Raw genomic sequence first — 15,317 nt, forward strand, 5'->3', positions numbered from 1 at the left:
GTCACCCAAAGCTCTTTTATCTCAAGCTTCTAAACTTACTTTTTTTGCTGAAGTAATCAAAGTAGATAAGATAGCAATTTTCATAGATAATGGAAATATTTGGTTTTGATCTTACATCAATAGTCAAGATTTTGAGGCTTAGAAGTAGAAAAACTCCTTAATATAGGTTGTATTAATAAACATTAAATCCAGTTTCTTACACATTAAGTCATCATTAGATCACCAAGAAGTGAGTTTTATGGAATGTGACAGGATATAAGGAAGTGGCAATTGTGAACTAGCATGTTGGTGCAAACATTAAAATAACGTGAATCATCAAAGTAATCAAAGTGGGGAGACTAAGAAAAATGTAAAATACAAGATCAAATTTGAAGAATGTCCTAACCTTGTAAAGATAGATCTTTCTACTTAATTCATATGTAGCAAAATTGGCATTGATCCAATGCCAGTATTTCCTCCCATGACCATTCATAGATCCTTCTGTTGCTCTTTAAATCACAGATTAAAAACAAAGAGAAACACAACCTATGTACTTAAGTCTCCAATAAAGACAAAAAATAAGGAGTAGAAAAGTATGACAGAATCTGTTATATTTACATTTAGTTATCTGTTTTGCGCTTTGCATATGTTGACCTTGATAAATTAGCTCAAGGTTTGTTTCCTGTGCATCACTAAATGAAGGGGCAGAGATCTGAGTTTAAATTTGTAAGCATTAGCCAGCCAGTGAGGAGTTCTCAGGCAGGAAGTAACATGGGAAAAAAAAAAAACGGGTAAGAAGCACAGTTTGCTGATCACAAACTATTATATAACTGTACAAACACTGTTACAGAAATACATGTGGGATCTTCATTAATACTGGATAAACTAGTTAATATCAGTTATGAACAGATGGGAGTCAATAAACATTTTAGTTAAAAATTACATTACATTAGATAACAAAAATTATGCATTTCATTGAAAAATTTCAAACAATGTCTGTAGGATGTTAATTCTTACCTGTGATAGGATAAAGATTCAATACATAGGATATGTAACTAAAGGTGGTGTAAACTACGTTGATATTTCATGAAAGAAAATCCCATGGGAGAACTAAACAATTTCACAATAACCAGACTGCTTTGCTATTACGTTCACAGAAAGCCTACTTCAAAATAAAGACTGTGTCTTCTTTTAGGGTAGTGACTCTATCTTCATCTTTGTATTCTCAAAATCTAGGCAAGGGCTTGACACTACTGGCCCTCAATAAATGATTGATGGCTGAAGGAATGTGTCCATGAGTCCCAGAACTGATAAATAAGCCATTGGTTCTTTTTGTGGAAATCAAATCTACTGACCACTGTCTCTTTCACAACACCTAACTTAAATAGTGTCAAGGCCACGATATTCAATTTAAAAAAATCCTATTCTAATAAAAGGCACAATAAACCAAACTTGACTTTAACCAAAATAAAATGATAGAAACAATTCAGGCAATACTTACATGAAACAGCACAAGATATAACCTAATATGTCTAAGATCTGCCAATTTCCTTTCAGGCCTTTGAGAATTTTGCTTTTGAAAGAATTATATAATTAGAATGTAATCTTTCTAAAATAGGGAGATTTCAATAATCCATGCAACGACAGGTAAAAATAAGTAGTGATCTTCAAATTATTGAAGAATGGTTGATTCCTAGGGACTTACACATTGGTAATATTTAAAAGTTACGTTCAAAATGTCATTTCTGATTTTCACCCATTAATATATTAATGAACACTGCCAACCTAATACAGATATTAAAGACTTCCTTGCACTTTGCTAGAAAATTGATTTTAAGAGTTTCTGTTTGACCTTCTTTAAAAAGATTTAACAGATAAAAGGGCACTCAAGTACTACTGGGACTTATAGATGAAAGTTTTTTTTTAAAAAAAGCCATGGAAAGAGCCGTGAGCATGAATTCAATACAGGTAATCATAGGCCTGTCAGCATTTCTATTGCAAACTTCATTTAAGAGGGTTTATCATCTCCATCATCTTAGAAACTATGAAGCTGGAAGTTGGCACACAAATTAGCAGCCTGGATGCAAATTTGTTTACACAAAACATTTGAATCAGTTCAGCTATTTTGATTTAGACATCAGCCAGAAACCTTAACTCAGGGTTTCTCCATATATGTGAACACTGAGTAAATATTTTGTCTAGACTACACAGTTCAGTCATTTAGAGCACGGAGCCAATAAATCCAAGGTAGGTGTTTGATCTCCAGGAGATTCATTTGTGTTTATTCTGCCTCTTTTCCTAACTTTCATCCGTTATCTTGCAAATGCAGCTTTTTAGCAACACAAAGCTCAATATTAGAACATGCAGATAGGTCAGCATAAATTCATTACCAATATTTGGGGGAAATTCAAATTACGCCTCCAATGAAAGATTCAGAAGAGTCATTTTTGTACGTGAAAATATTAGTTTAAAGATTGAAAACAAAATCTTTTCTAAAAATTACAAATTACCTGAAATTAAAGTTTTTTTAACAGTATCTTATTATGCTTTAATAGAATAACAAGATAGACTCATATTCACTTCTCTATATTAAAATACTCATAACAAAAAACAGCTAAAATTATGTTTTAAAATTATTGACTCATTTGATAAACCTCAGATACCTAGTACGTTATAAGAGAAAATTAAATTAAGAACATTTTTTCTTCAGATTTCTTTCAAATCAGACAACCCTCATAGTGTAAACAAACAAACAAAAAAATAAAAGATATGTCCCCATAGAAAACTAAAATAGATATTTAAGAAATTAAAACAGTATCAAACAATAAGACACAACTGATAATTTTTATTAAGTATCTCTGAATGAGAAAACAGTGGCTAATGGGAAAGTGAATAAGCTTAAGAAAACACACTTTAATTATCAATCTGCTTCTCCATCCCCAAGATCCTGAAAACAAAATATCAAGTCAATTTGTGATTTAAAATTTCAATAAACTAAAGAGAATTATTATAACAATAGGAACCAATTTTAAAATGGAGAACTTGGCTAATAATTAGTCAATTTTCAACATTAAATAAAATTCTGGAATGCATAATTGTAGGAAATAGAGACAGATTGTAGGTGTATCTTTATCCTTGACTTTTGCCAACCTTAGAGAAATCTACATCCAGCTGTTGTAAGATGCAAAACTATTTAAAATAAGGATGTCCCATTAAAAAGTGTTCAATGTAATAAGTATATTCTACAAATAGTACACATGGGGGCATTATTAGGATATTTGAGCTTTAAAACTAAAAACATGGGTTAAAATGACATCTCTGAAAATATACACACAATGTTTTAACAATGCAAGTAGAAAAAGGCTAGTTTATTTTAGGAGAGTCTAAACTTCAGAAAGGACAAAACTACAAATGTTTGTTACATATGAAAATACATTTTATCACCTTTACAAGAAAATGTAATGCTAATTTTGAGCACTTAATTATAACTTAATACGTATATTTTTTCTTTTGTAGACTATGATTTATGTTTCAATTCTCCCATTTAATTTTTAAGTTAATTTTTAGATTGCATGTTAAATTTCTCTTTTACCAATATTATTACATGCATGTACCTGTGTCTCCTTACACAATTACTTCCGGATGTACTGTTTTGAGTCTGATTAGGATTTTGGGGTAGGCACAACGGTGTCTCCTCTCAAGGAGCTTTACTCCCATAAATCACTTAGGACTAAATAAAGAGGCTCCTATCGTAATACTCAATAAAGAGAAACATGCACTCGCCAGGGAATTTAAAAACTGGTTTGCACTCTCTAGCTTAACAAATCACTTCATTTCTCTGACCTGTCTCCTCTTAATGTGAAGATACACAACTACAGCTGTACTTTCAACCAGGGTGCACTTATGGAATGAAGTAGTCTAAGTGGATGGAGTTTGGATATGAATGCTTTTTAAAAAGCACATTCCCTTGCCTCCACAAATAAATCTAATGCACACTCCCTGACTATTTGACACTAGACTAGATAGGTTATAAGAGCTTACCCATCCTTCAAATTCTACAGAACCGAATTGAAGATTAAGGTACCAAGTGGAATGAATTTATTTGCCAAGGCTTATGACACAATTGCTAAACAATTTTTATGCCCAAATATTATTTTATGTGTGAAGTCCATAAATTCATCTGCATTCATAAATTTTAAATTTTACTCAAGAGCATTGGATTAGGCTCTAAGCGTTATAAATTTTGATTTGTTTTTAGGCACTTAATGCACTAAATAGTTTTATATATTTTAGTGACATATTTAACTTATTTATTATCATGCATTTACTTCACTTATTGCTTATAAAACCGGAAAATATCTTTCACATCTATCATACAGCATAATTAAAAGAATAAAGGCAACTTAAGTAGACGTGGAAAATTACAAAACTAAGAATTTATGTATTACTGTAACTGTGAGATATGTATACAAAACGAGAATATTAATTTTAGGCTTTCTTTTAAATTGAATTCTCAAAGTCTCAGTTTTTCTCTTAAAAATGAAGAGGTTTAATTAGTAACTTAGTCATTTACAGTTTTAACATTTGATTACTCTATGAGCTTCTGAGTCTATTATTATTTCAGATTTCACTCAACCTCTAGCTAACCATAGGATCCTGGAAAGTTATTGCACCTCTCTGGCCTCAGGAAATGTGGATAATTTGGAAATGGAGATAATACGTACATAGGAGATAACAGCTATCTCACAAAATGCTTGTTAGAATTCAAAGCAGGGAAATGAAGGAGAGAACCACTGTTTAAAATGTAAATGACACACTTTATATAAAAGGTTTAGCACAGAGCCTCTCACATATAAAAAATACATAACAATGGTATCATTTCCCCAAACATAATAATGTCTCACATCCTCTCTCTATATGAAACACCTCTGAGCATTCTGGAGTCAACCTGATGGAATTGTATAATGGAAAACTATAACATAGCCCTTGCTTTTTCAGTGTTATTTAAGATTTAATAAATCCACTTCTGGAGACTCTATTTCTACTTATAAATTTCCTTTCGAAGTGCTATCCAATCATATTTTTTAAAATGTCATAATTTTAAAAATTCTCACCATCACTTTGAACTATATAGTCATAAATATTCCTTTAAAATTTGCTAACATAAAGCAAAAGAAGGAAGAAGGACTTTATAATCTTGAACATTAAAAACTCAGCTTTTAAAAGAATCACTCATTACTTTTTATATATTTCAATCCCTTTCTGAACATTTAAACATATCAAATTTAGTAGCATTCATTATTTTGAAAATTTTACTCCAGTAACTTAAGAGCCTTTAAAAATATTTCACATATCACTAAAATTGAAGACAACCCCTTAACATTATTGATTGTTCTTGCAATATTAATATTTATAAAACCTACTATTATTTCTATGTTAGAGTTTTGAATGACAACATTGTCTTGTATAGAACATGGGAGAGAAAAACGCAGATGAAAATACAGATGAGAGATAATACATAAATCTTATGTTAATATACTTAAATACAATAAAAACATGAAAATAAATTAAGAACAAATTTTCTAGATTTAAAAGCCTTTAAATAAGAAATTGTGTCCAAATTATAGGAAGAAATAAATAAGAATTTGATTTTAAGTACTATCCCTCAAAATTCTTTATGTAACATGAAAAACAGTCAATACACTGATTTTATAGACTTGTAATGTCAAGAAACAGAATTTATTGAAGATATGTTTATTTGATGTACATATTATATCAATCTTAGAAAATGTTTTCATTCCATAATTATTTCTTTCTGTCTTCTACCAAACAAGTAGTTAACATTTTCAAAAAATTTTACCACAAAACATATAATCACTAATAGTCTTATATGGTACTGATTGATATATGGTACTTAAATATTAACTTTGGTGATTGTCTTCATTGGTGCCATCTGGGCAAACTCTGTAGTAAAACTGATAAGGTATAGTAGAAAGAGAGTTGAACATGAACTTGAATGCCCAATGATCTATTCTCAGTTCTGGAGCTAATCATCATTGTAACCTAGTAAAAATCACTTATCCTTTCTAGGCATGTACATTTACTGTATAAAATATGAGCAGTGAACTAGCTGATCGTTAGAACTCTTCCAGCCCTGTAAATACCATGATTTGTGACAAGATGATTTAACAAATTCACATAAGTCCATTAATCAATCAATATTAAAATAAATCAATATTAAAATGCAATGGATGAAATCAGCCCAGGAGCAGGGGTAACATTTTTAAGCTATGAGTCTCCCCCTGATTCATAGAGACAGCACCTAAAGCAACTGTGTAAGAGTGATAAGCAGAAATTTCAGAGTGTTTCTCCAATGTATAACAGCCTGGGAACTTAGCCAAAGTGAAATAATAGCTAGTGAAAAGATACTACATTTTTAATTTACTGCTATGGACAAGTTAGGGCTGGTGGTGTTAGGGATGAAGTGTGTGGGAGTTCATACTGGCTTTGTGCATGGAAGTGTATTTTAATAATATTGATGAGAGCTACTAGTGTCAGGCACTATATATGTTACGTGTATAATCTTCCTATAGGCCTACTGATATTCTAACCTTTTTTGTAGGTAACGAAACTGAAACTTCGGAATGCTGAGTTGCTAGCACAAAGATAATTGCTGGCAGAATCAGGACTTGACTTCAGGTCTTGGTGGCTCCAGAGCCCTTGCTCTTCCCATTGTACTGTAATGTAGTGGTTCTCAAACTTGAAAGCACATCAGAATTACCTGGATGACTTGTTAAAAACACTAATATCTGTGCCCAACTACCAGGGCAGCTGTTTCAATAAGACTGGGGTGGGACCTGAGGATTCATATTTCTAGCAAGTTTCCAGAGGATATTATTATTACTAATATTACTTGTTCAGGAACACTTTGAAAATCACTGTAGTTCCAGCATTTAAGAGCCAATAGAGTAATACTGTGATATCTAATGCCACATGATTACCATTGACATTCTTGTTATCCAATTACAAAGTATATGATGCATATGTTAATGTCCTAAATTTAGACTTTTTTTAGAGGAGATTTCAAATTGAGTTTTGAGCAACAATCTGTGATTATATAGAAAATATTAATCCTTAGGAATCCTCAACCAGCACCAAGCAATAGCTTAGCAAAGGGCCTGATGGCATGAAATGCCTTTGATAGCTGCAAAATTGGAGGCTTGAGAGAAAGAAACATGACCGTCAACACTGAGACCATGAACACTGGAAGGTATTCAACAAATTAATTTTTCTCAGTGACATTTGTAAAAGTGATATTCCTGATGAGAATGAGAGCCTTACAGGGGGTCTGATTCTGAGAAAATTGTGTAGACATGAAGATTGATCTCCCTGGAAAGTACCGTGAATCATCCACCTGCTCACTCTGAAAGAGAAAAGATGAATTTGGTGATGCTACAATCTGTTCTAGCATTCTTACCAGATCTCATCCAAAATCCAAATCAGAACTGCCATTGAACTACACACCTCTTTGCATTATGAGTAAAAGGAATGGATAAATAGATAGAAAGAAAAGCTATGTTTTAATGTATATATAGGTAAAATAAAATGGCCTTAAGTTTTATTTCTACCTCACACATTTTTCCTAGTCTCTTCATTTGCAATCATTTTACTTCTAATCTCCCAAACATTGGAATTCAAGGTGCAAGAAGGCGTATTTTCTCATATAGTCATGTTGCCTAAAGCAACAGGTTCCTCCTCAGACACATGGCTTGGTGCTTCAAAGTTCTTTTCCAAACTGAACAAAACATTGAAGTTATTTGATCTCCTGAAGCCCTTTCTGGAGACCCTGATGTTAAGCAGAAGAAAGTCATCTCTTGGGACAGGAGAAGAAGAAGTACATTTGGAGCTAGGGAAGTGAAGTTTAGTTCCTTTCACTTATTTAGATTCGAGATCTTAAGTATTTTAGTAGTAGAGTTTTTTCCACATGAGTGCAATGACATTGTTAATTGCTCTACCTCTCTTACCCCCTCCCTTTTTTTTCTATCAGATCTCTCTTATGATAGAGTTTTACTATATTTAGAGCCACATATAAATGCCATTTGCTACTGCTTTATTTTATTATTTCACTGTTTCTGTAGACACCAAATTGTGTGTTTAGGGAAAAGACATGCACACCCAAAATCTAATCAGTTACCCCACAAGTAGTAATGGTAATTAATATCAGGAGCTGTAATAACTGCTGTAACTAAGTCTATGCTACTAGAGCACTTAATTTATTGAGTAATTCTACTCCTTTTCTCCTCGAAGGATCTCAAAGGGCTGGCATTGGGGTTTTAAGAGGCTAAAAGCTGCTCCTTAATTATTTCTGCTTACACTCTCTTCCTACGCTGGTTGGATGCAGCCGATCCCCCTCTTCCCCACCACCCCAGCCCCAGAAGATTCAGGAAAATACGGTGCGGTGCTGCAAAATGACATTTCAGAACGATTTCCACAAGGTAACTGTCCAGAGGAAGTTGAGCTCAGAATGCTGGGAGCTGTTCAAGCCTTTTCAGAGCAGTAAATTGGGTTGGCTTAGCAGCTCGGTGGTGCAAAGCCTCCCGAAGGCGCCGTGTTCAGGGAGAAGGGAATCCGCCCGGATGCCTGAGTCGATCTTTCTTTCTTGCGTCGTCCTACTTCATTATTATTCTGCAATGCGCTGCAATCCCCACGCCTGTCCCGCTTTCAGCCCTCGGCTGGGTGCTGAGCCCCAGCGGTGCTGGGAGAGGACCACACGGCGACCGGGATGACCCCGTGCTGTTTCATTTCTTCTGCCCTTTCCCCTAGCGTCCAACTAAGCCCCCTGTGGCGCTTGAACCCTGGGACTGCCCCCCTGCTTGCTTTTCTCCCCAGCGACAGAGCTGGGGTGGGGATGAGGGCGATCGCAGAGGAACAGCACTCCCCATTACTTGTTCCCCAACGAGTTTTTCGAACTCCCCGAGCGCCTGTTAGAGGGGAAGTTGTTTGAGCGAGGGCAGCGCTGCGGTCAGCTCGCGGAAAGGGAGCTTTCTCGGTGCCTCCGCCAGATCGTGCGACACCGGTGGCCGCAGCACCACCGACCATCTAGAGTCCCCGAGACATAAACGTACTGTTACCGCCACACGTTTCCGCCTCGAACATACACATGCATCCACTATCGAGACCTCCCACAGGCTCCTCCGTGTCAATCCATGTGGACACCCCCCTCCCAGCAATACACACACACACACACACACACGCATACGCACACGCCATAGGCCAAGGCAGGCACTCAGTTTCCGATGGTCCATGGACTCCTGACAAACACAAAGGTTACCTCCCAGCAGGTGGCTCAGTCGTGTTAACCTTAAGGGAAAGGTGTTGATGGTGTCGATGGTGGTGGGTGGATTTTTGTTTGCTGTTATTGATTTGTTAAGACATTAACCCACCCCCACCCCCTTTAAAAAGCTCCCTCAAGATACGACAGATATTTTCCTGACCTGTCAGGTCAGACTGTCGCCTTGAGGGTGGGGAGGGAGGCTGTCAGTTCCCGCAGACAGGCGCGGGGCTGAAACCTCCTGGCGCCGACACCCTGGGGCCGGTGAAAGGTGCTAATGAGCACTGCTGGGAGCTCTCCTCCCTCATGGGCGCCGCGACCCTTTCCAGTAGTAATTAACCGGGGGAGAGGTTGTGAGCCCCTCTCTTCTAGAAGAGCTCTGTGGCAGAAGTAATATCTCCGTGGAGTTCCCAGATTACGCGGAAACGTGGATCCTTCTCGAAGTCCGGGGTCCTGAGAGAAGCGGTGGAAACACGCTGCGGCGCAGGATGGGGGACGGGCGGGGCACGCTGGCTCCCACCTGCTGTGGACCCAGGTCAGAGCTTTCTGTACCTTCGGTGCACCGTTTGTGTGCTCCCCCGGGATCCCCCCAGAACGAGCCTGGGAAAGCACCCCTGAGTGTCTGTTTACGTGGGCGGGACGTTTAAGCACGACTTGGAGATTCACAGTTTCCATGTCGGTGAAACCTAAGCAGACACACTGCAGCTGCAGGCTGCATTTCAAAAACCTCTGCCTGCCAGCCTGTGTGTGTGCGCGCGTGTGCGTGTGTGAGCTCGAAATAGGCACGCCTCAGGTCTAAGCAGCCCCCACCCACCCCCCAATTTGGTGCCCTGCACCACCTTTTATTTCAGATGATGACAGTGGAGATAAAATGCCCAGAGGAGGTTGGCTCTCTTTTCAATCCCACTTGAGCGGTTCAGGCCTACTACCGAAGGCCACTTTGTCTTCTACTCTGAGGCGTTTCCTCCCACTGAGCCTCTTTGTCATTGCTGTTGCAGGCAGAGGTGAGTTGGAGGGATGAAAAGTGGGGGCAGAAGGAGGGATTCTGGTGGCCGCAGCTGGTCACGTGGAAAACCGCGCGCCTCGGACTTCCTGAACCCTTGCACCAGCCTGTATTAGGACCTGCAAAGCCCTTAGAACGACTCCCCATTCTGAGCTTTCCCGGGGAAGGAGAAGCAGCAGCAACTGTCAAAATTGGCACTACCCGGGACCGGGAACAAGTCTAAAGCCTCCAGCCCATGTAAGTTTGTTTCTCGGAATCTGAGGACAGTGTTCCAAGTTGTAAAATATAGGAGATGCCTTCCAAGTGGCAGATGAGTGACAATGAAAAACCTTACTACCATTAAAAACATTTTTTAGCGGTCCGTGGAAAATTGATTCTAGATGGGACCAAAGCAGTATGTGACACATTTCTTCTTCCCAGTGTCCCCCAAACTGGAATATACTCAGTGGAGACCGATTATCTCAGTCCACAGTCTGGTAGCTGTGAGTAGAAGATAGGAGTCCCGTATCCAGTGCCATTTAAAGCAAATTAACGCGCCACTCTGTTTCTGTCGGCGCGTCTTATTCGGACAATACGGTAGGTGCGGGCAGCCGGGCTGTAATTGCAGGCGGCGCGGCTCAGGGTTTGTCAGGCTGGCGTGCTCGCCCTGCTTCGGAGACTTCCTCCCCTCTCCTGCCCCTCGAATGTGTTTTGGTTCAACAGGTGAAAACCCGCACTTAACCCCCGGTCATCCTCTAGCAGGTGCCACCCCAACATTTCCCCAACCAGGAGCTGTTGCTGGCTGCCTGCGCCTCCCCCACTCCGAGCGCGCGACTAGCAGGCAGCCCCGGGGCCATCCATTAACCACCGCCTCCCAGTGAGGCTCCTAACGCGTCGAGCCGGCTATGAAAACCCCTTGTAAGCAACCCGAGACGCGTTTTGTGCACTAGGCAGTGTAGTTATGCCGCTTAGGGCAAGCGTTTTGGCTTAGAGCTGCGCTGAGGCTCCAAGAAAAAAAAAAATCAAGCTTTAAGGAGGAGGTTGGGATTACAAGGCAGTTGCTGCCACAGAAACCAGGGGCGACTTCTTGGCATTTAGGGATGTAAATTAAAATTCGAGACATGCCACCCATCATTGGTCCTAACAGAGGTAACCCCTCCAGCTCCCTCCACCCAAAACATGAATTATCATTTCCACTGAATGCAAATGGGCTGCCTTCTGTGGGGGGACAGCCAGCTGCAAGCTGGACAATAAACTGTTTCATAGAGACGCGGCCCGATTGCGGTTCAGAGAGGCACTTCTTTACAAAGGAAGAAGCGTCCAGTTTGTGTTGACAGCCGTGGCGCGCCTGGGCCAAAACTCCCCCCACCGCCCACCCCATGACACACAGACACCCGGGATTTGAAACTAGCTTCACCGAAAGCGACATCCCTCGCGTCTATGCGAGCTGCCATGAGTATGGGGAGGTGATTGTTCAAAAATGATGGCATGAGTCATAAACACCTCCTGAGTATTCTTTGCAGCAATTAATGGGCAGCAGGGTGCAGGAGAAGTTGTGGAACAGATCTGGGGATCTATTTTCTCCCCTAGGACAGCTCTCTTTTCAATGATCCTGACTCTCCCTTGCCTTCCTGCTTAGGAATAAATTTTACATCCCACCCACCCCCTCCCCTTGTCTGTGCATGTGACACTCACTCTACCTGTCTGAACGCTGAGACTTGCTGGGGATTTTCTTTTTGGTCATCAGCTAATGACTTTCCTCCTACCTTCATTCATCCCCAAAGGTGGATCATTACGCTTCGTGGCTTCTCAGACCGTTTTAAAGCCTCATTTTAAGCCAAACCTCCACCACAGGACCTAGGGAAGCTCCCCTACCATTTATCAACGCATAAGAGCTCAAGTAGAAATAATTCACAGATGCACGCAGACATTCATGTTGGGGGTGGGGGAGTGGGATGCTTGGAAGACCCCTGTGCCCTAATGCATTTAAAATCATCACATTCCCAGGATGTCGGTAACTTTCCTACCCGGAAGGGTTAAAAAGCGTTTACACGCATGTCTTTAATATAAATATTCTAGTTAAAGCATCAAACCCCACTGGTTAGACTAGAAATCAAGGTAATCCTCACCACCAAGAAAAGTCTTGCAGAGGAATTCTGCTTGGATATCCGCTAGTTAGAGGCTATACGAATCAACTCACGTATTCGTTTGAGCATACTGCAAGAATATTTATTGAGCACAAGCTCAATCACCGCATTGAACGCCAAATCTGGCAAGCAAAATGCATTTCCTATCTCAGGGGGGGATAAAAAGGAGCTGTGAATCAACTCCTTCTTCCGTATTATCATGATTATTTTATCAGTGCAAATTGCAAAGTAAGCTACTAGCCTCTCTCCGGCGACAAGTCAGCTCACCTCCATCCAAAGCAGAGGGGACCCCAAAAGCAGACCTACCTTTCACACAAGACACCGTCAATAAAAAGACGAGGTTCCAAAACGTAAATCCACTTTTAATCCCCATTTTCTTCATCAGGATGAAGTCTAGGCGGCCACATTTAGCGCATCTTCTCGTGCCAGGCTCCCGGGGTTTGGATTCCTTTGCTCGGCTTTCCCCTTTGCGGATCCCTTTCATATTATTCGCGAGCTCCTAATTCCTGCTCCTCAGCCCGGCGCAGTGGAGTTGTTGCTGTTGTTGGTGCGCGGTCACAGCTCGGAGTGAATGGTGTTTCTGGGATACCACAGCAACCTTGACGAGGACTCAACCATCTCTCCGACGGGGGCACAAAGTCTCCGCTACTCTGGATTCTGTCTTTTCTTGTGCGTTTTTTCCCCTCCAGCAAAATCTACCTCAATTCTAGCTCGTTATAGCAACCACCAGAAACCACTAGTGAGCCTCTTAAAGCCCAGCTCCGCTCTCTGACAAACTCCCCACAATATCTGAAATTAAGGGGCTTGGTATTTTTTTTTTTCCCCCGAACAGATCAATTCTGCTTGTAAAAGCAGCCCAAGAAATATTGTGTTAGTGAGCTCTCCATTGCAGCCTGAATACAGAAGCACATTAAACGAATATTTTAATCAGAGGATCTGTGTTGCTTTTGGGGAAACCGTGATGATAATGAATCGGGCTCCATCGATGCCCACGTCGTTATTATGGGACATGTGTTACTACTGTAGTGGCAGTATATTTCAGGCAGACGCCTCGCATTTATTATCCTGTGATTTATTTGAAGAGATCATAGAGAAGAATTTATTTGCACACATGCATTTACACATTCAAATGTTAACGTGTAAACTCGGAACAGAGTTTTTATGATTCGGGAAACCGATTTCCTTCTTGCCCAGGGCGGGGATGGGGTGGGGAAAGAGTCAGAGTCATTTCCCCAAATAGTTCGCCCTTTCATCCTCCCTACCCCTTTTCAGCCGTGTGCCGCAGCTAAACTGTTTTATCGGTGGTAGTTATCTAGAACAGACCCATTTGTCTTAAGTCTGAATCGACCCCAAATATGTAAATGAGAGGTTTCTTTCAAAACGGAAAATGTATGTACCTATACATCTGGACTTGGCAGCCCCTCACACCACTTAAGGGTTAAGATTGTACAAGAGAAGAGTTCTTGCGCCATCTACTGGCCAGCGCTAAGTCATCCGCTTCACTTTCACATCTACGAGGGACCGTTATTCTCTCATCCCACGGTGTAGGGGAGCTGCGTCCCGAGACCAGCATGTTTTGCTCCTGCATGTCAGTTTCCTAATATTTTTCGGCTGGTCCTGGCCTAGATCTTACAAGCGGCAAGTTCCTTAGACTAGGCACGGGATTGGTGATCTGACCATTTCGGGAATCTGATCCCATCTCAGGAAAGGGGACAGCTGCAGCGCTGGTTCTGGAATAGATAGTTGAAACTGCTTCTGACTCCATTTGCATGCCGAAGGCTACCAGGGTGATTAGAATCTATCTACAGGAAAAATACAGGACTTGGTCAAGAGGACTGCCCAATTTGAGTTTGCAGCTCTCCCACATTCCTACAAATGATGGCTCCCGACCCATACGCCACGCGATTACCCTGGCCAGCTTTTGTCCCTGGGCTCGATGTGGAGCTAGTGGCTCAGGGGAGCCAGGCGTTTGCATCTGGAGGGAGCTCTGCTCTGGGAAGTGGGCACACTGCGAGCGTCTATAGGCGTGAGTGGTGAGTGGGTTCAAGTTGCAGGCGTAGGAAGGATTCTGAGCTCTCCGAGTACGTGGCATTTTGTGTTTGTGATTCTCGCAGGAAGTGTGTGTTTGTGTGTGTATACGCGCGCTGTAGTGAAGGGTAAGAGTGTGTGTTAATGGAAGATGATGAAAAATGAGAGTTTCTATGCGTGGGTGTTTTCCCAAGTGTGTTTGTGCAGTATATATGCGTGTACATGCATGTATGTTCGCACGCGCGTGTGTTAGGAATTTCTCTCCTGGGTAGGAAGCCTTAGCAAGAGGCAAAAGCTGTAGATGCCCAACTGACCTCATTAAATTTGGAAAGGTACATTAAGGGCGATGTGGCAGAACACTGTTCCTTTCCATCAGTGCTTTCTTTTATTGTCCGCATATGCAGATTTCGAACGGGAGTGGGTGACAAGGTTGGGACTAGACCATGATTGGAAGGATCAACACTGAAAACGTCATTAGCCTGCTCTGCCACCTTGGTGGCGGCTCTGGGATTGATTTCAGTGAAGATGTCAGGTGTGTTGCTGCTGCTGTTGCCTTTGCTGGACTGAACAAGGAGTTAGATGCAAACAAGTCCTTGAACTTAAGGAGGACACTCAACAAAACCCTCCTTACCACGGGTGCAGAGGTTAGTTACCTCAATTGAATTCACTTTTTATCAAAAGGAAATAAAAGTCTTGGGTGTATGTAATCTATTTGAACACATGGCTATACACCCAGAGAGGAGGAGTTTAAAACAAAAACTTCATTTCTCAAAAGTCAGGAGTATTTTAACAAGAATTATTGTGCAAAAATAAACGTTGACTATGGAACCATCATGACTACTACTAAGAT

General features: G+C 40.5%; 1 protein-coding gene across 3 annotated transcripts in view; it reads right to left on the bottom strand.

The window, feature by feature from the left end:
- The window catches only part of CSMD3 (CUB and Sushi multiple domains 3), a 1,210,091-nt gene extending 1,197,168 nt beyond the window's left edge, over positions 1–12,923 (bottom strand). For all 3 annotated transcript variants that reach the window (XM_058564813.1, XM_058564812.1, XM_058564811.1), the window contains exon 1: positions 12,746–12,923. In XM_058564813.1, coding sequence (XP_058420796.1) covers positions 12,746–12,923 — 178 coding nt within the window. The remainder of the gene's footprint in view (positions 1–12,745) is intronic.
- Positions 12,924–15,317: the final 2,394 nt, after the last annotated feature.

This window comes from Diceros bicornis, chromosome 21 (genome assembly GCF_020826845.1).
Source record: "Diceros bicornis minor isolate mBicDic1 chromosome 21, mDicBic1.mat.cur, whole genome shotgun sequence".
In the NCBI taxonomy this organism is placed as follows: domain Eukaryota; kingdom Metazoa; phylum Chordata; class Mammalia; order Perissodactyla; family Rhinocerotidae; genus Diceros; species Diceros bicornis.